The following is a 21,576-nucleotide window of genomic DNA, read 5'->3' as shown; positions in this document are numbered from 1 at the left end:
AGCGTGACTTACGGCCGCACCGCCCCCTCGGAGAGCGCCGTGGTGGGTGGGGAATACGGAGGCCGGCGCGGGCTCCCGGGTTCAGAGGGCAGGCCGCCCAGCGGCATGACCCAGTCGGTGGTGGTACAGGGTAAGCTGCTCTGGACGGATGGGGATCCTGTCGCCGCCAAGTGGCCCCTTTTGCCACCTAACGTCTGTTCTCTTTCCTTCCTGAGCGCAGTCGGCCAGTGCGGAAACCAGATCGGCTGCTGCTTCTGGGACCTGGCGCTGAGGGAGCACGCCGCCGTCAACCAGGTACTCGCCCTGCCGCACGGGAGCTCCCCCCCCGTCTGTCACCGAGGCTCTGCCAACAAATAAGCAAAAATTGCTCTGTTTGAGCTTTTATTTGGCCAATATAAGTTGTTGAGGTCTCGGTAAAGAACAAACTGGTTTTTAAACATACGTTGGCGTTGGACACACAATAGTTCAAACAAACACTGGCCAGTTAGGCTTAATGTGCTCTGATTCTCAGGGTTTCATCTTCATCAGGGTTTTTGTGAAGAGCAATGAGATAGAATAAGTGAAAGCACTTCGTAAAATAGGTAACGTGTATGGTATTATATTCCTTAATTTAACCAGCTTTTTAAGTGATCGCCAGGAATCCAGGGAAAGCTCTCATTTGAGGCACCTGTTTTACAGCCCTGTGGAGACTCCTTTTTCCAGTACCCTCAGCTGAGTTTAACCCATAAATCGCACAGTCTTTGCTCTTTAGATTGGAAGAATCAGCCCAAGCACTTTATGATAATTTTATTTTTCTTATTGTAGCATTACACCAGCCATTAAAGTATTGTGGGATTATTAAATTGAAAGGACTTCATTTGGGAAAGAGGAAAAATAAAATCAAATGCTAATAAATACGTTTTTTCTTTTTAGAAAGGAATTTATGATGAGGCAATAAGCAGCTTCTTTAGAAATGTGGATACCAGGTAAGATGGGGTTAAAGTCTATCACATAGTATAATGATTTCATGTCAGCAGTTTGGCAGAGAATTCTTCAAAGGACAGTAAAAATAGTTGGTAACTGTAAAGAAGTTGTCTGGCTTTTTATTGTTTCTCATTATTGATAGCATATTCTCATTCTCTTGTCGTCAATATTCTCATATCATTTGGCAGAGCAGGACTACAGGTTTCCTTTTAAAGCCGTATTAAGGAACAAAATGAACCTTTAGTGTACCTTCTTATAACTTGACCTTGAAATAAAGTTTCACCAAAAGGAATGCTGCAAATGTCCCTAAGGGCATCTTGTTAATGCATTCAGTAGTGACTAACTTTTGAAAAAGAAATATATTGTTTAATTTTTGTGATATTTGTGATCAGGAATATTTGCTCTACAAATAGAATGTGCTGAAAAGGAGCAAAGCAGATGTCAGATTACTTTTGTTTATTTAATAAAGTGTATACATAAGTATGTATCTTTTATCTAAAAGAGTAATTTAACATTCAGGGGTATGGTCTTAAGCTTTTAATGTTGAATCATGAAGTTCATGTACATTTTGAAAAAAACAAACTTGGTGAGCTTGAACTGAAAAATGTATACTTTATATCCAGCTTTAATCTAATTTAATAAAAATTTCAGTTCTAGTTTGAATTAGTTGGTTGAGGCAGTTATCTCCTAGGGAAGCCTAATTAGGCCCCACTTCCTTGTTGAATTCTGGAGTCTGACCCTCAGACTTGCAGACTCAGAAAACTTGTTGACACCTTGAGAATGGTGTCTCTCCAGTACAGGCAAATAAACCAGACTCAGAGATGGGAGATCAAAAAGCAGAAAGTCAGTGTAGTCATAGACAGGAGGAACTGTAACTCAAGAAGATAGATACTCACATTCCTTCAAGAGCACATTCTCTTCTGTAGGAAATCTATCAGAAAAGTTAAGTAGTAGAAGGTTGGTAGGTAACCATGTTATCAAACCAAGGGAAGTTAGGTGTATTACCTTTATGACTGGTGTTTATCTTGATTATATGGAGAGAGCTGTCATGTAGGCTAGATTACCTATTGTTTGTAGACTAGAACGTCTTCTCCCCTAAATGCTATGAAGACACTCAGATTGACCTTTGCAATACTTCCTTTTAGGTGCATCCCTTCTAACTAAATTTGTATACCAATTCCCTCAGCAATATTATAATACTCTTTTTCATTGAGTATTCCATAGTTGAGATTCAGCCTGGAAGCCATTCTCTCTTAATAAGGTGGTTTTGCATAACAATACTCTCATCTGCTTGGTTTGTTTTATAATTTAACCTGAGAGCATTCTTATTTTCCCACTCAAGTTTGAGAAAAAGGGGAGAAGGGGCTTGGCATCTTGCTCTTCTTTCCACGTACTATCAACACACAGAGCATCTGTTCCACAAGTTACCACAAAAGTTCTTTTTCAAAAATAAGACCACATGTTTGTGTATACTTTTTTATCTATTTGAGGAAATTATCATATGTTTTTATAGCATGATAAAAGTTTACCTATACCAGGGATGGGCAAACCTTTCCTAAAAGGACCAGGTGGTAAATATTTTAGGTTTTACAGACCAGAAAGTTCATGTCACATCTACCTGAGCCTGCCATTGTAGTATGAATGCAGCTATAGATAGTACATAAACAAATGGGTGTGGCTTTGTCCCAATAAAACTTTATTTCCAGTAAAACTTATTTTCACCAACAGCTGGTTAGATTTGGCCTGAGGATTGTAGTTTATCAACCCCCTGACCTATAGCATCATCTGTGCTCAGTTCAGCTCCACTTCATATATTCTGTCTTCTTGTAAACTATATTGATTTGTACACTATGTGTGGTACAATAGTGTGGTACACTATTAGTTACTTTGGTAACTTAATGTTCAACATGAAATACTAGGAACAGCCTTGGATACTGAACGGTATATAACTGAGTTATCAGTTGATGTGTGTTTGGCTACAGCAGGAAACCTCACTAATGATGGCTTAAACAATAGATGCATCCAGTTATGTCACATTAAGAGAAATCTGAAAATCAGATGTTCTGTGTTTGGAGAAGTACCCTAAAGACCAGGATACTGTCATTACTGTTGTATGTGTTGGCTTTTGTCCTCATGTTTTTTCCTTTATAACTATAAAATGATAGCCTCTACTGCCAGGAATCACATCCATATTCATGTTTAAGGTAGGAAAAAGGAAGAATTGGCATCAACTGCATCTGGTCTTTTTTATCAGAAAGCTTCTCAGAATACCTCCCTTGTATCTTGGGTACCCAGAACTGGATTACATGGCCAGCCCTAATTACAAAGGAAGCCAGGGAAACAAGTAGCTCACTTTTTCAGCCTAACGGGAGGTGGGCAAGGGAGAAGGAGATTAAGAATGGCTCCTTTGCTGCCTTTTGTGTCTGCCTCACCTGGCCTATAAGTAGCTTTATTATATAAATGGAAATTACCTTTATTATCTGATACCACCATTAGCACATAAGCCATCTTATGACCTTTTCTCATCTTTTATCTTTTAGAGTGCTTGGTGATGGTGGCAGTATTTCCAAGGGGAAAATTTGTTCTTTGAAAGCACGAGTAAGATATATACACTTGGATTCTTATATTACATGTGTTTTTAAAATAACTATACTTCTGTAACTATCATGAAGAATAAAATTTTAATTGAATTTCTCAAATTTAAAAAAATATTTACTAAGATACATTTAATATAAATGTAATTAAGCAGACATTTGTGTCTACATGAAACTTTAGCAAGGAAATTTTGTGCTTAATGTAAAAATATTGCATCTTGACCATTTTTCTAAATGTTTCAGGGGAAATATATGCCTAGATAAATAATAACAAAAGGAGCTTTTGTAACTCTAAGGCTAAAATACATACTAATGGAGATTAATTTTCATTCGAAGATAATGAAAGGTTTATTTGCACCAGAGTTACTACTCCCAATGCAAAGCATAGATTTAGCCACATTACAGTGACTAAATACTGTAACCACGTAAGACCTCCCGAAGTACTTCTAGTCAATAGCCCATATTTAGTCTTAATCTCATTCCAACAACTCTTCTCTGATTGTTTGTCTACAATATACTGCTTTTTCCAGTTGTTGATCCCAATGTTTGACTGTGACAAAAAAGAAAGTCAGTTTAGATGCTATGGAAATCATTGAGACAGTAAGGATCAGACCTGGAGTATTGGCTGAAGGAGTGGAGAGCAAGTGTTATACCTGGGAACCATGTCCTTGTATCTGTGATCTCTGATGTTCTTGGAAAACAAAATTTAGGGCAGAGACTTAGAATTTAAGGCAGGTGCTAATTAACACCTGGTGTGGTCCATGCCTTAGTGCTGACATCCCAATCCAAGTCTTACTCGGAGAAAAAGAAACGTTGACGTTTCCTAGACCACTCCCAGTTTGGGCTCCCTCCCACCGCCATATCAGTGAGCAAGTTGGGAAATGGAGGAAACCCCGTTAGGAAAGAGTAAGTCAGCATGTTCTATAGCCTTTGACTTTTTTCCTAGAAGGTACTCTTCCATCTCTCCTTACAAGTCTTAGTATCATGTAATGATCACTGTAGAGTCTGGGCTTCAAAAGATAACCTGGTGGTTGAGTCCTCCACTGTGTTCAGGATCTTAGGTTAACAAGCAAACACTCAGAACTTTGTAAATTCTTCATTACAATTAAAGGAAAGCTCAAAGGCCTGAAAAGCTATCACCAGGTGGCTCTGGAAGAAAGTAATAAGCATCAAATCTTGGAACAGTTGTGACTCTAGACCTTGGATGGCTAAGTGAGGAATCCAGAATAATTCCTTTTTTTTTTTTTTTTTAAAAGGAGTTATCTTCCTAAGAGTATGTTTGGATGTTTGGGCATGAATGGAGACACAGTTCCTGGTGCTTCCTGGAAATAGCATGATAATGGGGCCCTGGTGAATCCCCTTCCCTGGTTATTTCCCAGTTGTTGGTTGTGTGGCCCTTGATGAGTCACATCTGTGTCCTCTGAGCCTCAGTTTCCAGAATAATTCCTTCTAATTGTAATTAATTTCCAAAGGAAAAACAAATCAAAGCCCTGATGTGACTAAGGTTGGAAGGGTGATGTACTATGTCAGGGTTTAATGCTAAGTGACTATGACTGTGATGATTCCCTCAAAACTGACTTCAGGAGGTACTTGGATGTCAGTTTGTATTCTACATTCTCTTTCTTTTTGATTACATGGTAATTGAGGGTATGGCTTAAATGTGTTTAATCTTCCACAAATCATCTCAGTAAATCTGTTTTACAACAAGGCCAGAATAAGATAATTTTTTTCTTTTTTGTAATCTTATACAACTTGGAGTACTGTAATTTGCCCATACAGTGAAGTCCCTCTATGTGTTTGATTAGGTTGATTAAAGTCAGCATTAAAGGTAAAAGTTGCATATTATCAAAAATATCCTTGAAAATCCCTAAAATTGCCAGTAAATAACCATATATAGTCCTGTGTATGTATACTGATTGCTGTATATAAAGGAGCACATTTATAAAACATAATTTTATAGATTTTCTAATATACCACTATCATATACTATGTGGTAGACACAGTATCATACAATTAGAAATATATTTCTAAAATACTGTGTAATATTTTCATTGCCAGCTCACAGTAGCATAATTAATTATACAAATTTAATTCATAGAGTTTAAATGGGCATAAACTGTAACTCCACTGTAGTCAGTACTGGACAAATGTCAAACTTGACTGTCTCCTTTTGATAAAATAGTACAGCATAGTCTTAGCATAGATAAAATAGTAAGAGTCACGCTTCTGCAGCCAAACTAGCCAGGTTTGAATCAGCTCCATCACTTCCTAGCTGGGTAATCACTGCCAAGTTATTTAACTTTTCTGGGCCTCAGTTTCCTCATGTGTAAAGTGAGGATAATTACAGTACCTGTGCATAGGGTCATGAGGATTAAATGGGATGATACATATAAAGTACTTAGAACAGTGGTATGTAGTAAGTGCTTAATGTTATGTGCCCACAAGAACTGAAAAAAACTCATAAAGCAAGCACTTTCTCTGTGACACTAACCAAAGACTTAGCTTTATAGTATACCCTAACATTATTTCAGATTATTTTTTTCAGCTTTGCTTTTTTATTTATTTAACTCTATTTACTCTTTCAGTCTTCTTCCCCACTGTAGAAAATGTGGGAAGTAAAGTACAAAACAGTGGGTGTGGAGGATTTGTAATCCTACTGCCAGCCTATCTCTACTTCCAGTTTTCTGTATTTCCCTCCAGTCTTTTCTGTTTTTCTTTCCATAGTTAATTTTGTTTTATAGTCTCAATTTCTTCTTAGTAATAGAGGTTATCTCCCATGTCAATATGTTTGTAGTATTTAGTGAATTTGTGAGTTTAGGTTGTGAGTTAGTTGCGGAGAGAGGAACCCTGTTGTCATCTTTGACATCTATCCAGTGTCTTGGCTTTGCATATAATAGTAAGTTACTGATTTGAATTGGACAGTTTGGGGCTGTGATTCATAAAGAGCAGTATGGTTGTTTCCGGTGAGCAAATGCATTAATGCACCCTACATTTATTGAGAATTTTTCTGGCTGAGGTTACCTTCTAGATTTCTGAGATGTTGTTCTCAAGAGATTTACAGTCACATAGGCACATGAATTAAATAACTATTGGAAAATCAGTAGAGAGGATTATTCAGTTCCTTTTTTTCCCCACTTGGTATTTTGAAGTGGGATAAGAGTTTAGAATCCACCTTTTCATTGGATTCCACCTTTCAAGCAGAGTGAAATTATTTTTTAATTTTTATAACAGATTCTACATAAGGATTTGGAGATTTGATTAAAATTAAACTATAAGAGAAATGTACAACCGTTAAGTCGAATTTTTTTTACAAAGTGACTAAAGAAAAATATGCTAATAAAATTTTATTTCTCTTAGGCTGTCTTGATTGACATGGAAGAAGGGGTGGTAAATGAAATTCTGCAGGGACCATTGAGAGATGTATTTGATAGCAAGCAGCTCATCACTGATATTTCTGGCTCAGGGAATAATTGGTGAGAATATGCTAAATGTAAAAATTAAATGTCACCTGAAAAAAATGAGGAAGCTTTCCTTCATTCTAATGGGTCCTGCTGACATGAAAGCAAGATAAGACTTGCCATACCTAACTCTCGGCCTTTTTGCCCATCATCTTTTTCTTGATAAATAATGGTGTTTCACAATGCTTGGAAGCCATCTGTATCCTAGTTCTTTCTTTCTTTCCTTTTTTTTTTTTTTAAGAACAAGGTAAATCATGTAAAATTGACTTACTAAATGTCTTGTAAATTAATTCTTGGTATAATGCTAAATAGTGACAAAAGTTGTGTTTCTATAAACTGTTCTCTTACCTATAGTATTTGATCTGTCAAGTTCTCCCATTGGTCAGATTTAATAGAAATGATACAGATATGCAAGACAGGCCAGTGTCCCAGCATTCAAGCTCAGTCAGAGGCTGTATGTGGCCCTTAAATATATAATAGTCTCTTCTCCTTAATGGGAGAAAAGCCCCAACAATGATCATTTAAAAATTTACATTGAGACTAGTTTTACTGTTTTTTAAAAATAAAGTAGCTCCTTGTTGCTTGCAAATCTAATATTCATTATTCTAACTATTTGAAGTCAGGTTCATAATGTGTAATGATGTGTAATTTTACTGAAGCATGAATTTGAGTCTTGTGTTCTGGGAGACTCATTTGGGGAGAACCAGTCACTGAGTCCACCCGACCACCCAGTAGGCTTTTCCCTAGTTATCAAGTAACTTGTGAGTTATATACCTGACTGCGTGTTTTGTGAAGATCATTCTTTTTAATTAATCATAATGATCCTTGCAAATTAGGCAACCAAAAGGCTAGCAGAGCCTTATGAATACCAGTTTCCTTCTGTGTGCCATTTCATTGAGTAATAACACAATGTGGTCAACATTTTTCTTATATTTTAAACCAAAATAGATTAGTTTAAAATTTATTTTTAATGTCTCTATGTCTTGACCATATTCTGCTTTTTAAAACAACATTCACTGCAATCAGAGTTTACTTTAAGTGGAAATGCCAAAGAACTATATAACTAATCTTGTTTTGTTGTAATTATACCTTAAGAGAAGATAAATTTTAAAAACTGTAGTTTGATATCCATTGATAATGAATATCTTTTCAGGATATTATATATATATATATAAAATTGTCTACCTTGTATCTTTGAGATATTGTAATATGATTTATTGATATTAAACAAGGATAGAATTTAAATATACTAAAATTACTTTTTCAAGTTTTTCTATAATCTTTTCATGTAGATCAGAAATAATAAAATCTTGAAATTATAAATACAAGGACTTTTTTTTTTTAACCTATATTCTTTTTTTCAGGGCTGTGGGTCACAAAGTGTTTGGCAGTCTTTATCAGGAACAGATTTTAGAGAAACTCAGAAAGTCAGCAGAACATTGTGACTGTTTGCAGTGTTTTTTTATAATACATTCCATGGGAGGAGGTAAAGTTATTCATTCATTTGCCTATAACAGTATAAAAGTGCAAGTGGGAATTCATTTTGCCAATGTAAGTCTTATTTTCAGACTTTTGCTTAATGAAGATAGAACTATTAAGAATTAAATGTGTGTGTTTATGAATGTATGATATATGTATATTACAGCTTTTTATCTTACATGTTTTTCAGATTGTATCACTATAGCCATTGTTTAAAAATTCGAGCCTTTTTAAAGAGTCAATAGAACTGAATCTGAAAATTTTTTTCTTCTACCTTTAATAGAAGTTAGAGTTCAGTGTACTTGAGCTTTTGGGGGATGCTGACTTTTTCCTAAGAGCTTGCTCATGCAGTTCCTTATCCTAACTAGAACTAAGTTTTTCTCTCATGTTCATAGATACACTTGCAAAAGAATATCAGTACCCTCTCTTTAACCACATTCAAACTTTTCTTGTGTCCAATAAGAGAAATAAGTAAAAGAAATCCTGTTTGTCAACTCCTATGAATCATTCCTTATATGATAATTGATCACCTTGACCGAGAATAAATGATCAGCATTGCTTTCTCTCTCAGGGGAGCCTATACCTTGCAAGTGAAGTATTTTGCTCCCCTGTTCCATGAAGTAGAAACAGATCATAATTTGCTAATTTCAAAAGAGGATTAGCCAATTTTAAAATAAGAATTTGCAATGCTTCTTTTTTCTCTAGGCTGAGATTAAGATTTTATATTCAGGTTATATACAGTTGACTTTTTTATACATACCTATTATTCAGTATGATAGCATTTTGAAGTTAAAAGTTATAGTTGCTGTGTAACCATGCCTTTAGAACAACCATCATAATCATTAAATTAAGAAACAATTTTCTTTGTACTAGTGTAAGTAACCTGCAAATTTGAGTACTTTTTTTTTAATTTGATTTATAGTTCATTATGGTGCCTTTTTTAATCCCTCTATTATTCAAAATCTCAGAAGATTATGCTTTATTCATAATCCACTGAACATAGCAAAAAATAATTTAAATAATGTTGAAGGTTAAAAAGTAAATCCTTTCCCACATCTAATCCCTAATCTCCTTAGAGATAATCAAGTTTACCAGTGTCTATCTTTCCAGATATTTTATGCTTGTTAAAAGTATGTGTGTGTGTTTACGTAAACAAGATCATGCAATACATATTACTCTGTACTGTTTTCACTTTTTATCCTTACTGAATGTCTTTCAATATCACCCCTGTCTCATAGAATCAAATTGTGTGAATATATAATAATTTTTAAAGTCAGTCCCTCATTGATGGATATCAAGTTGATTATGATGTTTAGTTATTACATACAACCCCCGTAAACATCTGGTACATACATCTCTGCTGGTGCCACTGAAGCTGTAGGTAATATTACAAGAGAGGAAAGTGGAACCAAAGAATATGTACATTTAAAATTTTGGTAGATACTACTAAATAACCTTTCCTGCATTATTGCACCAATCCATATTACTAGCAACAATTTATAAGAGTTTATTTCCCTACACTGTCACCAACATTGAGTATTATGAGACATAAATCTATCTATTATGTTCAAGATTATGTTTTAATTTACATTTTTTAACTAGAAGAAAGGTTGACCATCACAGCTATTTGCCATTTGATTTATTTTATTATGAGTTAAAATTTACATTATGCCCATTTTTCTGTTGCATTATTCATATGTCTTGATTGTTGATTTGTGACCTTATTTGTTAAAAAAATTTAGTTCTCCATCATATGTTTTGAAGATTTTTTTTGTAGTTTGCCTTTTTATTTTCTTTATAGGTTTATATAGAGGGAGAAAAGTTTTGTTTTTTTTTAATGGAATCAAAACTGTCTTTTCTATAAGAGCCCTCTTTTTTTAATAATACTTAAAAAGTCCTTCTCAGTAAAGATTAATGAAACACATCTCCATTACTTTGATCTAATATTTTTAACATCATAACCTCTTTTTTTTTAACTTTTTTTTTTTATTGAGTTATAGTCATTTTACAATGTTGTGTCAAATAACATCATAGCCTCTTAATATTTATCCGGATGGGTTAGAGCATTGACTTTTAAACTTTTTGTTAATCAGAACAGCAAGAAATACATTTTACATCACAACCCAGCACCCAAACATACACAAATTAAAACAAAAGGTTACTTACCCACACTATATGTGGCACATTGATATTTCTACTATTCCATTTAAGAAAAGAAAATACTGATCCTAACTGTATAAATTAGTTTCATAGCTCACTAATGGTTCACAGACCATAGTTTGAAAAGCACCAAGGTAGAGAATTCCAGTTTTCTCTTTTTAAAAAGTTCTTCAAAATTTCTGAATTTATGTAAATATAGATCTGTGACAGAAAGTTATCTGAAAGGAGTTCCTAGAGTTTTTGCCTTTAAATAGGTAGTAAAAAAGTTTCCTATTTGAAAATTTTGTAAATTCAAGTTGGTCATGCTTAACTTTAAACAATTTTAACTTAGTGTTTAAGTTGTTTAATGCCACGATAGTGTTCATCGTTAATATTGTATATGTGCTGCACCAGAGGTGTCAAGGTTGTTTTTTTTAAGCTACTTAAGTGTAAACTAAATAGTGTCTTAGTTGAATTTTTTACTCAGTAGTCAGTTCTTTTGGCATCATAGAGATATAACTTAAATGTGAAAAAGAATGAATTACAGGAAGGCTTTCCGTTATCACAGTCAAAACCAGAGAGTGAATTCAGGACCTTAAGCCTCACTACCCATGTTGTCTTCATTTCTTTATTTGAAATTGGGTTAGTTAATATGTAATCACAAGAATAAGTTGAGAATTGGAAGTCTTTAATAAATACATGTTTCTACCCTTAAAAACATAAAATTCAAAGCTCCTCACAATTCTGAACTACTTACGCTATTTTTTTTTTAAAATCTTAATCTTCAGGAACAGGATCTGGACTTGGCACATTTCTTTTAAAGGTGCTTGAGGATGAGTTCCCAGAAGTATACAGATTCGTGACTTCAATTTATCCTTCTGGTGAGGATGATGTCATCACCTCGCCTTATAATAGCATCTTGGCAATGAAGGAACTCAATGAGCATGCCGACTGTGTGTTGCCCATTGACAACCAAGTAAGAAATAGCGTTGTAAATTATGGACATATTGTGTATACATTCAATCCTGTGTTATACTTATGTGTTTGTATGAAACATTCTCTTCACTTTTTAGTCTTCCCATCTAAGAGAAAAAATAAGTTTATTCTTTTTTCTCTTCTTTCCTTCCTGGTAGAATGCCATCTATATTGCTCTTTTTTTTTTTTTCCCACTTTCCTATGCATATTTTATTTATTTATTTATTTATATTGACATATAGTCAATTTACAGTGTGTCAATTTCTGGTGTACAGTATAATGTTTCAATCATACATATACATACATATATTCTTTTTCATATTCTTTTTCATTATAGGTTACTACAAGATATTGAATATAGTTCCCTGTGCTATACAGGAGAAACTTGTTGTTTATTTTATATATAGTAGTTAATATTTGCAAATCTCAAACTCCCAATTTATCCCTTCCCACACCTTTTCCCCCTGATAACTGTAAGTTTGTTTACTATGTCTGTGAGTCTGTTTCTGTTTTGTAGATAAGTTCATTTGTCTTTGTTTTTTAGATTCCATGTATGAGTGATATGTGGTATTTTTCTTTCCCTTTCTGGCTTTCTTTAGAGTAATGTATACTTGCTCTTCTTAATAGCCTCTCTCCCAATATTTTTCCCTTAAAAGTCTTTATTTGACATCATTAGCAAAATTGAACTCATGATGAATTCTGGAAAATTGGGTACAGTTATAAAGCCAAAGAGTCTGGTTACTTCAAGTGCTGGGACTTCTAAAAAGAGACAGGAGAAGCCCTTTGATAAAATGAACAACATTGTGGGGAATTTGCTGCTCAACCTAACAAGGTAATCCTACTGACAGTGTGCCCAAGGAGAGTCTAAAAAACTTCACTGTGCTTTTTTGATGTTTTGCAGTAGCATTTTTTAGCTATTCTAAGATGTAGAAACTTTGTCTAGTGTTTTCAGATCTTGGAGTGATAGACCAGAATTTATTTTCTCTAACTCCAAAGCAGCATTTTCCCAGGTACATTCCGTAGAATATTAATAGGTGTTAAATAGTAAAAGGTTTTACACTTGAGAAACACTTGGTGATACAAAAGTAAACTTTTTTTTTTCCTGTGGAATATCTTATCCTTTTAAATTAGCTCGTCCAAAATATTTATTTTACTTTGATCTAAAAGATTGCTTTGGCATTAATATATTCCAAATTATAGAGCATTTAAGCAAACCCTGGGGGTATTTAGTAAAGTTTATAGAATAATTAAGTAAGTATTGACCTAAATGTGTTTAATTCAATCTAAAGTCTGTTTTAAGTAAGATATTTTTATATCTATAATGAGGAACTATAAAAGAGTGTTTGGTTACACATCAGATAACCCAAAAATAAGAATTACTATAGATGTTGTGATTATATTTAATTATACATGATGTTCATAATACTAAATGTCACTAAAATGGAAAAAGAAAAAGCATATGTTCTCTTCTGAAGTACAGTGTATGAAAGGGTGTAAGAAAATGCCTGCTGACTAAATCAAGCTACATGAAAGTAAATATTTTCATGCATTAATGTTAATTTTTTATTTAAAATTTTTTCAGTTTTATGAGGTAGGATTGTTACAGTTTGACTGCACATATACGTTATATTGCATGTAAATACTTACTCTTAATTTTTTAGCTCTGCAAGATTTGAAGGCTCCCTTAATATGGACCTTAATGAAATCAGTATGAATTTAGTTCCTTTTCCTCAACTACATTATCTTGTGTCAAGCCTAACACCTCTGTATACACTGGCAGATGTTAACATTCCTCCTCGAAGGTAAAATGTAGTAACTTTATTCCAATTACTTGAGAACTTGAATTTCTTAAAAAATTTTTTTTAACAGAAAAAGTTATAAAAACTCTAGTTATTTCTTCATATCATTTTCTTTGTGAGAGGTACATAAAATACAGTTGATGATAGCCATTTTCCCATTAAGTGAATGCTTCTTTATTTAGAAGTCATTGTTTAAAAATGTAATTATTAAGCTATTTGAAATTAAATCTAATTAACTAAATTCTTTAAGCTTATGAAAATTAATATATATAATTTTTATTGAAAAAGATGTAAGGACTTTGAAGTCTGATAGGCTTAAATCTGAATCCTAATTCTGTCACTTGCTAGCTCCAGGACCTTGGGCAGGTGACAGACTTTTCTTAAGTTTTTCTCACCTGTAAAAATGATTAGTACCTACATCATATACTCTTTGGTTTTATTAAATAAGAGTATCTTATAATTAAGAATAGGTAAGGACTCTTTCTGTGTCTCTATACTATTGAGCTTAACAAGTTGTGCGACTTGTACAGTGTATGGAACATGGGAATCGTTCATTAAATGTTCACTCTGTTATCAGCCCAGCATATTAAACATGAGGATATTTAGTAAAAGATACATCTTTAATGTGGAAATGCAGGGTGTAAATTGGTGCTAAACTATTTATTGTGTGATAGTGATTATTCAGACGTTCTTGTATTTAAAGTTAATCCTTAAAAAATAAAGATGTGAAATTTCTGATTAACTTCAGCACAAAGAAAAAAATATTTGACCTAGTCCTTCAGTGTGAATATTTCAAAGTCATTTAAACTTCCTTTAATCCTGTTGGTGTATTTTGATGAAAATAATTCTATGTCAGCATTTTGTATAATTATAATTTGTTGTTGAAGATTATGTGTTAATGAATATGTTAGTGGACAAATCTATAAGGAACATGAAAAATGTTAGACTCCTAAGGAACTTATCACAATGTTCTTTATAACTTTATGGAGTTTTTTCCTTTTTTTTTTTTCTTCTTTTTTCTTTGGCTTACTATAGATATTTCAAAGACTGCCATATCTACATATAGACACACTTATCCTTGAGTAAATAATTAATTGTTTTTAAATTGTGCTATTAAAAGGCATAATTTTATAACTCTTATTAGTAGTTTCCAAACAACAGAATGGTTTTGGTTGTGCCTTTTTTTATTTAATTGAAGTATAGTTGATTTATAATTTAGTATTAGTTTCAAGTATACAGCAAAGTGATTCAGTTATATATATATGTGTGTATATTCTTACTCTTTTTAAAATTGTTTTCAATATAGGTTATTACAAGATACTGAATATAGTTCCTTGTGCTATACAGTAGATCCTTGTTGTTTATCTATTTTATATATAGTAGTGTGTTAATCCCAGATTCCTAATTTATACCCCCTCTTTCATCTTTGGTAACCATGTTTGCTTTCTATGTCCGTGAGTCCGTTTCTGTTCTGTAAATAAGTTCATTTGTACCATTTTTTTAGATTCCACATATAAGTGATATCATATGATATTGGTCTTTCCTGTCTGACTGACTTCACTTAGTATGATAATTCCTGAGTCTATCCATGTTGCTGCAAATGACACTATTTCTTTTTTTTTTTGTGGCTGAGTAATATCATATATATATGTACCACATAATCTTTATCCATTCATCTGTTGATGGACTCTTAGGTTGCATCCATGTCTTGGCTATTGTAAATAGTGCTGCTGTGAACGCTGTGGTGCATGCATGTATCTTTTCAAATTAGAGTTTTCTCCAGATACATGCCTAGGCATGGGATTGCTAGATCATAGGGTAAGTCTATTTTTGGTTTTTAAAGGAACCTCCATATTCTTCCCCATGGTGGATACACCAATATACATTCCCACCAACAGTGCAGGAGGGTTCCCTTTTCTCTACACCCTCTCCAGCACTTGTTATTTGTTTGTCTGTAAAGCTTTTGATTTCTGCATCAAATCTGAACAAGAGCCTTGCTGGGTAGAGTATCCTTGGTTGTAGTTTTTTCCTTTTCATCACTAAAAATATTATTTTTGCGCTCCTTTCTGGCCTGCAGAGTTTCTGCGGAAGATTCAGCTGATAGCCATATGGAAGTTCCCTTGTATCTTATTTGTTGCCCCCTACCTCTGTTGCTTTTAATATTCTCTCTAATTTTTGTCATTTTGATTACAAATGTATGTCTTCACGTGTGTCTTCATGTGTTCCTCTTTAGGTTAATCCTGTATGGGACTCTGTGCTTCCTGGACTTCGGTGACTGTTTTCTTTCCCAGTTTAGGGACGTTTTCAGCTATCATTTCTTCAGTCCCTTTCTCTTCTCCTGGGACTCCTATAATGCAAATATTAGAGCTCTCAATGTTGTTCCAGAGGTTTCTTAAACTGTCCTCATTTCTTTTCATTCTTTTTTTTCTGTTCAGTGGTAGTGATTGCCATTCTTCTGTCTTCCAGCTCACTGATACATTCTTCTGAATCATTTAGTCTTCTGTTGATTTCTTCTGGTATATTTTTCATTTGTTATTCTTCATCTCTGGTTGTTCTTTATATTTTCTAACTCTTTATTAAAAACTTATGGCTTCTTGTTCTTTGCATCCATTCTCCTCCTGAGTTCCTTGATCATCTTTACAATCATTATTCTGAATTCTTTCTCAGGTAGATTCCCTATCTTCACTTCACTTAGTTCTTCTTCTAGGGTTTTATCTTGTTCCTTCTCTGGAACATATTCCTCTGCCGCCTCACTTTGTCTAAGTTGCTATTTGTAATTTTATGGCTGTGGTAGGTTACGTACGTTTCTCAACCTTAGAGAAGTAGCCTTCTCTAGGAAATGTCTTACGCGTCCCAGCATTGCACACACCTCTCGTCACCCAAGCTGTATGCTCTAGGGGTTCCCACTAAGAGGGCCATGTGGGTCCTTCTGTTACAGCAGGCTGTGTGGGTGGTCTGGTAGGTTTGATTGGCCCCTAGTCCAGGCCGTACCTTGTGTGAATGCTGCTGGCTGTTTGGCAGGGCCTGGTCCCAAGGTAGCTGGTTGTAGAACCCAAGGGGGCCCTAGGGCTAGTGCTGGCTTCTAGCAGGTGCAGTCAGGGTCCCGAAGACTGGGAGTCTCTTGCCCACCCACTGGCAGGTGAAGCCAAACCCTGGGGTTAGTACTGGATACTGGTACACAGACCTAATTCCTGTCGTCTGGCTGCAGGGCCCAAGGATCCCAGAGCTAATTTCAGGTTGTTGGTGAGGGGGTGCTGGTTCCTGACACAGTGGGTTGAGGTCCAAGGTATCCTGAAGGTTGCATTGGCCTGCTAGTAGGGAGGGTCAGGGCCTACCTACTCCCAGCACAGGGTCTGCCCTGGTTTGGCAGACTCTTCTGCAGGCTGTAGGTTCCTAGTTTTGATGCTCTGGTATCTGCTCCCGGTGGGTGAGGCTGGTCTCAAGGCTTCTGCTGGCTTCCTGGCAGGAGGGGCCAGCAGCTGCCCACTGGTGGGTAGAGCTGGGTCTTGTCCTCTTTTGGGTAGGCTCGTGTCTAGGGGTGTGTCTAGAGGTGGCTGTGGGCTCAAGAAGTCTTTAGGCAGCCTGTCTGCTAATGGGTAAGGCCGTGTCTCACCCAGTTAGTGATCTGGCCTTAGGCGTCCCTGCACTGGCATCTACAGGCTGTTGGGTGAGGCCAGGTCTTGGAGCTAATGAGCCTGGATGGCAGCCACCAGGAATGTTCGCAGTTGAATGTTCCTAAATGTTTTGGACATCAGTGTCTACACCCCCATGGTGAGCCACAGCCACCCCCTGCCTCTTCAGGAGACTTAAGACCAGCGGGTAGGTCCTACCCAGGCTCTATTCAAATTACTGCTTTTGATCTGGGTCCCAGTCCCTGTGAGATTTTGTGTGTGCCCTTTAAGAATGAAGTCTGTTTCCCCAGTCGTGTGGGGCTCCTGCAGTTAAGCCCCACTGGCCTTCAAAGCCAAATGCTCTGGGGGCTCCTCTTCCTGGTGCCAGACCCCTGGGCTGCAGAGCCTGACGTGGGGCACAGAACTCTCACTCCTGTGGGAGGGCCTCTGCAGTATCATTATTTTCCAGTGTGGGGGCCCCCACACGGGGGGTATGGGATGTGATTACATCATGAGTCCGCCTCCTTACTGTCTCATTGTGGTTCCTTCTTTATGTCTTTAGTTGTAGAAGATCTTTTCCAGTACGTTCCAGTCTTTTTCATTGATGGTTGTTCTGCAGATAGCTGTGATTTTAGTGTGCTTTTAAGAGTTGGTGAGCTTGGGGTCTTTCTACTCCATCTTGGCTGTGGTGGTTGTGCCTTATATTAATAGATGTCAGTTCTGTACCTAGCCTGTTTTTATCAATGAAAGTAATAAAGCACATATGAGTGTCTCTATGCTCCTTGAAATTCCATATTTCTGTAAAGATAAATATCCCAATAATTATAAATAGCTCCTTACTAGTTTTTATATTTTGTGACAAAGGATCAATCAAGAATGAGTTTGCCCATTTGCTATATTGTGGTTCTTAACCTTTTCTGGTTTTCCTTGAATTCATAAAAATATCCAAAAGCACATATGCACCAAAATTTTGAATACAATAGAAGAGGATTCATGAATCCCCCAGAACTTATCATCTGCTAAGGAAGTCCCTTATTCTTCTTGCTGTAGGACAATCAGGATAGAATATAAGCTCCTTTAGAGTAGGGCATTTTATTGTTGCTCCTGGCTGAATCTCTTTCACTTAGAATAGTGCCTGGCACATGGTGGGTATTTAGTAAATATCTACTGAATGAATAGGCAGCATAGGGTGATATCTGCAGCTCTTCCCAGACATTCTGCAGATTCAGCACACACAGCTCTGGCTAGAGTTATCTAGGGAACCTAATTGTATTTGTATTAAGTGGGATTTAAGAACCAGACTGGGGTCATAATTAAGAACCTAGGAGCCTGTGTATTATTAGATAGAAACTTGATCAGTCACTTTTATCTTCCTCTCTTTAACTGAAAGATAAAAGAATGAAGTTAAAAGACTTCATTCACTTAAAAGTCTTCCTTTTGAGGAACACTACTGCAGAGTTGCATCTCTTTTGGAGCTTGTCCTTTAATAGTTTCCTCTTAATTATTCCTAACTAATGTATGCTATAGTTTATAGAGACAAAGTAATTTTAATGTAGTAGGCTTTCACTTAGTTTTGATTGTTCTGACGCTACGAAATAGATAAGCATACTGAACTAAGTAATACACAAATTTCAGAAATTAGTACTATGTGGAGCTCACTAGTGGTGTAGTCAACATTTTGTGGCTACCTGAAGTCACCAATATATTGAAGAGCTTTTTATTCCCCTCTAAAATAGATACCGTGTGATTTCCTCTCTTCTCCTATTTATCAAGATTGCTTTAAGAAAGTGACAGCTGAGATTCAGAATATATTTGTGTGTGAACTTTACCTATCTGTTCATTTTATACATAGAAGAAAGGTGTATTTTGTATAAACATTGACTTTTTCATTGTTCTAGATTGGATCAGATGTTTTCAGATGCCTTTAGTAAAGATCATCAGCTAATTCGGGCTGATCCCAAACACAGTCTCTACCTCGCCTGTGCCCTCATGGTTAGAGGAAATGTACAAATTTCCGATCTTCGCAGAAATATTGAAAGGTTTGATTTTATGTTTCAGGATAATCTGTTACGTGTACTGTTTGCATCACTGCAGCATAGTAGTAGAATAGCATTGTCCCTCAACTAAAGTGGGACCTTAAGCAAGCTACTTAGCCCCTCTGAGCCTTGTTTTCCTCAAATGTAAGGTAAAAATAGTATAAGGTTGTTATTTATGAGGATTAAATGATATGAGGTGTTATTTTCTGAAAGTTTTCAGAGAATTTAACTATTGTTACTGGTTTTATTACCACCACTACTACCATTACACTGCTTCTGAGTTTGTTTCATTATAGTCTATTTTTAGGAAAACTGCTCTTTTGAATTAAAAAGGAAAATTATAATCATTGCTTTTCATCCTCCAGTTTCTAATGTTAAGGAGTTCTAGCTTTTTGAATCACCATCACAACCAATCTCGTGTCCCTTAGTTCACTGTCAGACTGTACCATTCTGCTAATAGGAAAAAACAAAAAAAATGATAATTTACATTATAAACTAAGCACTTAGAGTGGTACCATCAGTAATGTCCTGGTTTCATTCATGTGGGCTGCCATAATATGGGAGACATTTTAGTACCTTAATTCTTACCTTTTAGTTTTTGTATCTCAGATTAAAGCCTTCTCTACAGTTTGTGTCCTGGAATCAAGAAGGCTGGAAGACCAGCCTGTGCTCGGTACCTCCTGTGGGCCATACCCATTCATTATTAGCTTTAGCAAACAACACATGCGTGAAGCCTACCTTCATAGAACTGAGAGAGAGATTCATGAGGCTCTACAAGAAAAAGGTAATCACTAGTACAGCTTTCTAACTGTAAGTGTTTGTTTGGCTTTCTAAGATACACTCTCAAGAATTACAGTTACAAATCAGAGGTGTTCCTGTCTGCTGTGTTCTGTACTGATGATAACTGAAGAGGAGAGGCTTACTCAGACTCCCCAAATGAGAAATCTCATGAGTTTATACGATTAGATAGTATTGTCTGTACTAAATTTCCTGAAAATGGTCAGCATCATTCCATTGTTATGTATAGGCTCATCTTCATCACTATCTGCAAATTGAAGGGATGGAGGAAGGCTGTTTCACAGAAGCTGTGTCATCTTTATCAGCACTCATACAGGAATATAACCAACTGGATGCCACAAAAAGCCTGCCCGTGGAAGATATACCTAGGCTGAGCGTAGCTGTGTAAGAAACCCTCAGGATGCAACTTCTACTCTTTCTTAATTTCACATTGTTTTTTTGTCCCCTTACCTTTCTGTTTCAGAATTTTTGTGATTCAGAAAGCCTGTGTGTTTGTCATATTAAGAAGTATTCTTGTCTGAAAGAATGTTTTTCTGTTGATGATACCACTGTGTGAAATTAGCAAAGTCCTAGTGCCTTAACTTCAGACATTTGTCTTCCAAAAAGTCCCCTTTTCTAAAATTGAAAGAATGGAGTTCTTCGACATTTTACTTTATTTATAGTCTCATACTTAGGCATTTATACAAAGATAATCATGTCTTCAATAAAAATCTTGTACATAAATATTTTTATATTTATAATTTATGTTTTCATATTCTGCTTAAATTCTGATTTTTTAAAAGTAAATACAGGGAGTAAAAGAATACAATATAAATATTTTTGTGTAATATATCCACTGACTTCTCAGGAATAGATTTTATTAACAGCTCTCAAGGAGGTTTTGTTTCTTCTTTGGGTAACCACCTGTTTACACTCTAACATATTTGTATTAAATTATTTTTAAATATAATGCTTTTTTATCAAAGCAGTTGATTTTGTAATAATAAATGTCCATATTTTTAAACTGTGCTACTTGTTACCAGTTTTGCTTGTCACTATTTATATAAACAAACAGAACATTACTAAACTTGATATTTTCTTCCAAACTTTGCATTAAATGACTATAATAGTCTAGTGACAGTATTCTGATTACTCTAAATCTCCAGTTTTAATCTTCAACATTAATTTACTTTAATCATAATTTATATTTAAAATTCATAGGTGAATTTATCACTTAGGGAAGTAATTTTTAGAAGCCAAATTTTCAAACCAAAAAAATCTGCTTTCTTTAATGTTATTTTTATTTTTATTTATTTTTTTGCCTTTTCAAAGTAAGGATACTGCTCTTGGTCTCTTTATCTTGGGAATTAAATTTTTATAGTACTTGGTATAAACATTTTTAGATTACAGTTGTCAACAGTTGCCAAAAGTTCCATTTTTCTCCTTCCAAAAGAAATCTTAATAAATATCCTGATAATCAAATATAAGGCAGTGGAAATAATAAATAGGAATAAGATTAAGCTGTAAATATACTTAAGAATAAATTTATACTCTTGCTCATACTATAACGATTATATCATCTGATTGGAGCATAGGCACATTGTCAGAGTACAGATAATATGCTTTTTGCATATCTTCAATAAATTATTTCAGATTTTATAGAATAAAATGTTCTCTTGTAAATTGTATTTTTCCATTATATGGAATACATAGATGGAAACGAATATCTGTATTACATAATTAAA

The 21,576-nt window shown here is 35.1% G+C and overlaps 1 protein-coding gene across 2 annotated transcripts; it reads left to right on the top strand.

Annotated features, from left to right (window-relative positions):
- The first annotated feature begins 3 nt into the window (after positions 1-3).
- TUBE1 (tubulin epsilon 1) lies at positions 4-20,860 on the top strand. Of its 2 annotated transcripts, XM_006205669.4 has the most exons (12): positions 4-130; positions 221-294; positions 913-965; positions 3,504-3,561; positions 6,915-7,030; positions 8,380-8,501; positions 11,422-11,609; positions 12,265-12,440; positions 13,270-13,410; positions 18,917-19,057; positions 19,664-19,838; positions 20,082-20,860. In XM_006205669.4, the coding sequence occupies exons 1-12, from the start codon at positions 106-108 to the stop codon at positions 20,238-20,240; spliced, it is 1,428 nt and encodes a 475-aa protein (XP_006205731.3). In that variant the 5' UTR covers positions 4-105; the 3' UTR covers positions 20,241-20,860. The 2 variants fall into 2 exon arrangements, with proteins under 2 accessions (XP_006205731.3, XP_072821856.1); XM_072965755.1 differs by lacking the exons at positions 4-130; positions 3,504-3,561 and having other exon boundaries at positions 220-294.
- Positions 20,861-21,576: the final 716 nt, after the last annotated feature.

This window comes from Vicugna pacos, chromosome 8, assembly GCF_048564905.1.
Source record: "Vicugna pacos chromosome 8, VicPac4, whole genome shotgun sequence".
In the NCBI taxonomy this organism is placed as follows: domain Eukaryota; kingdom Metazoa; phylum Chordata; class Mammalia; order Artiodactyla; family Camelidae; genus Vicugna; species Vicugna pacos.
Note: the sequence above shows the minus strand (reverse complement) of the source record. Positions and strands in the feature narration are given on the sequence as shown.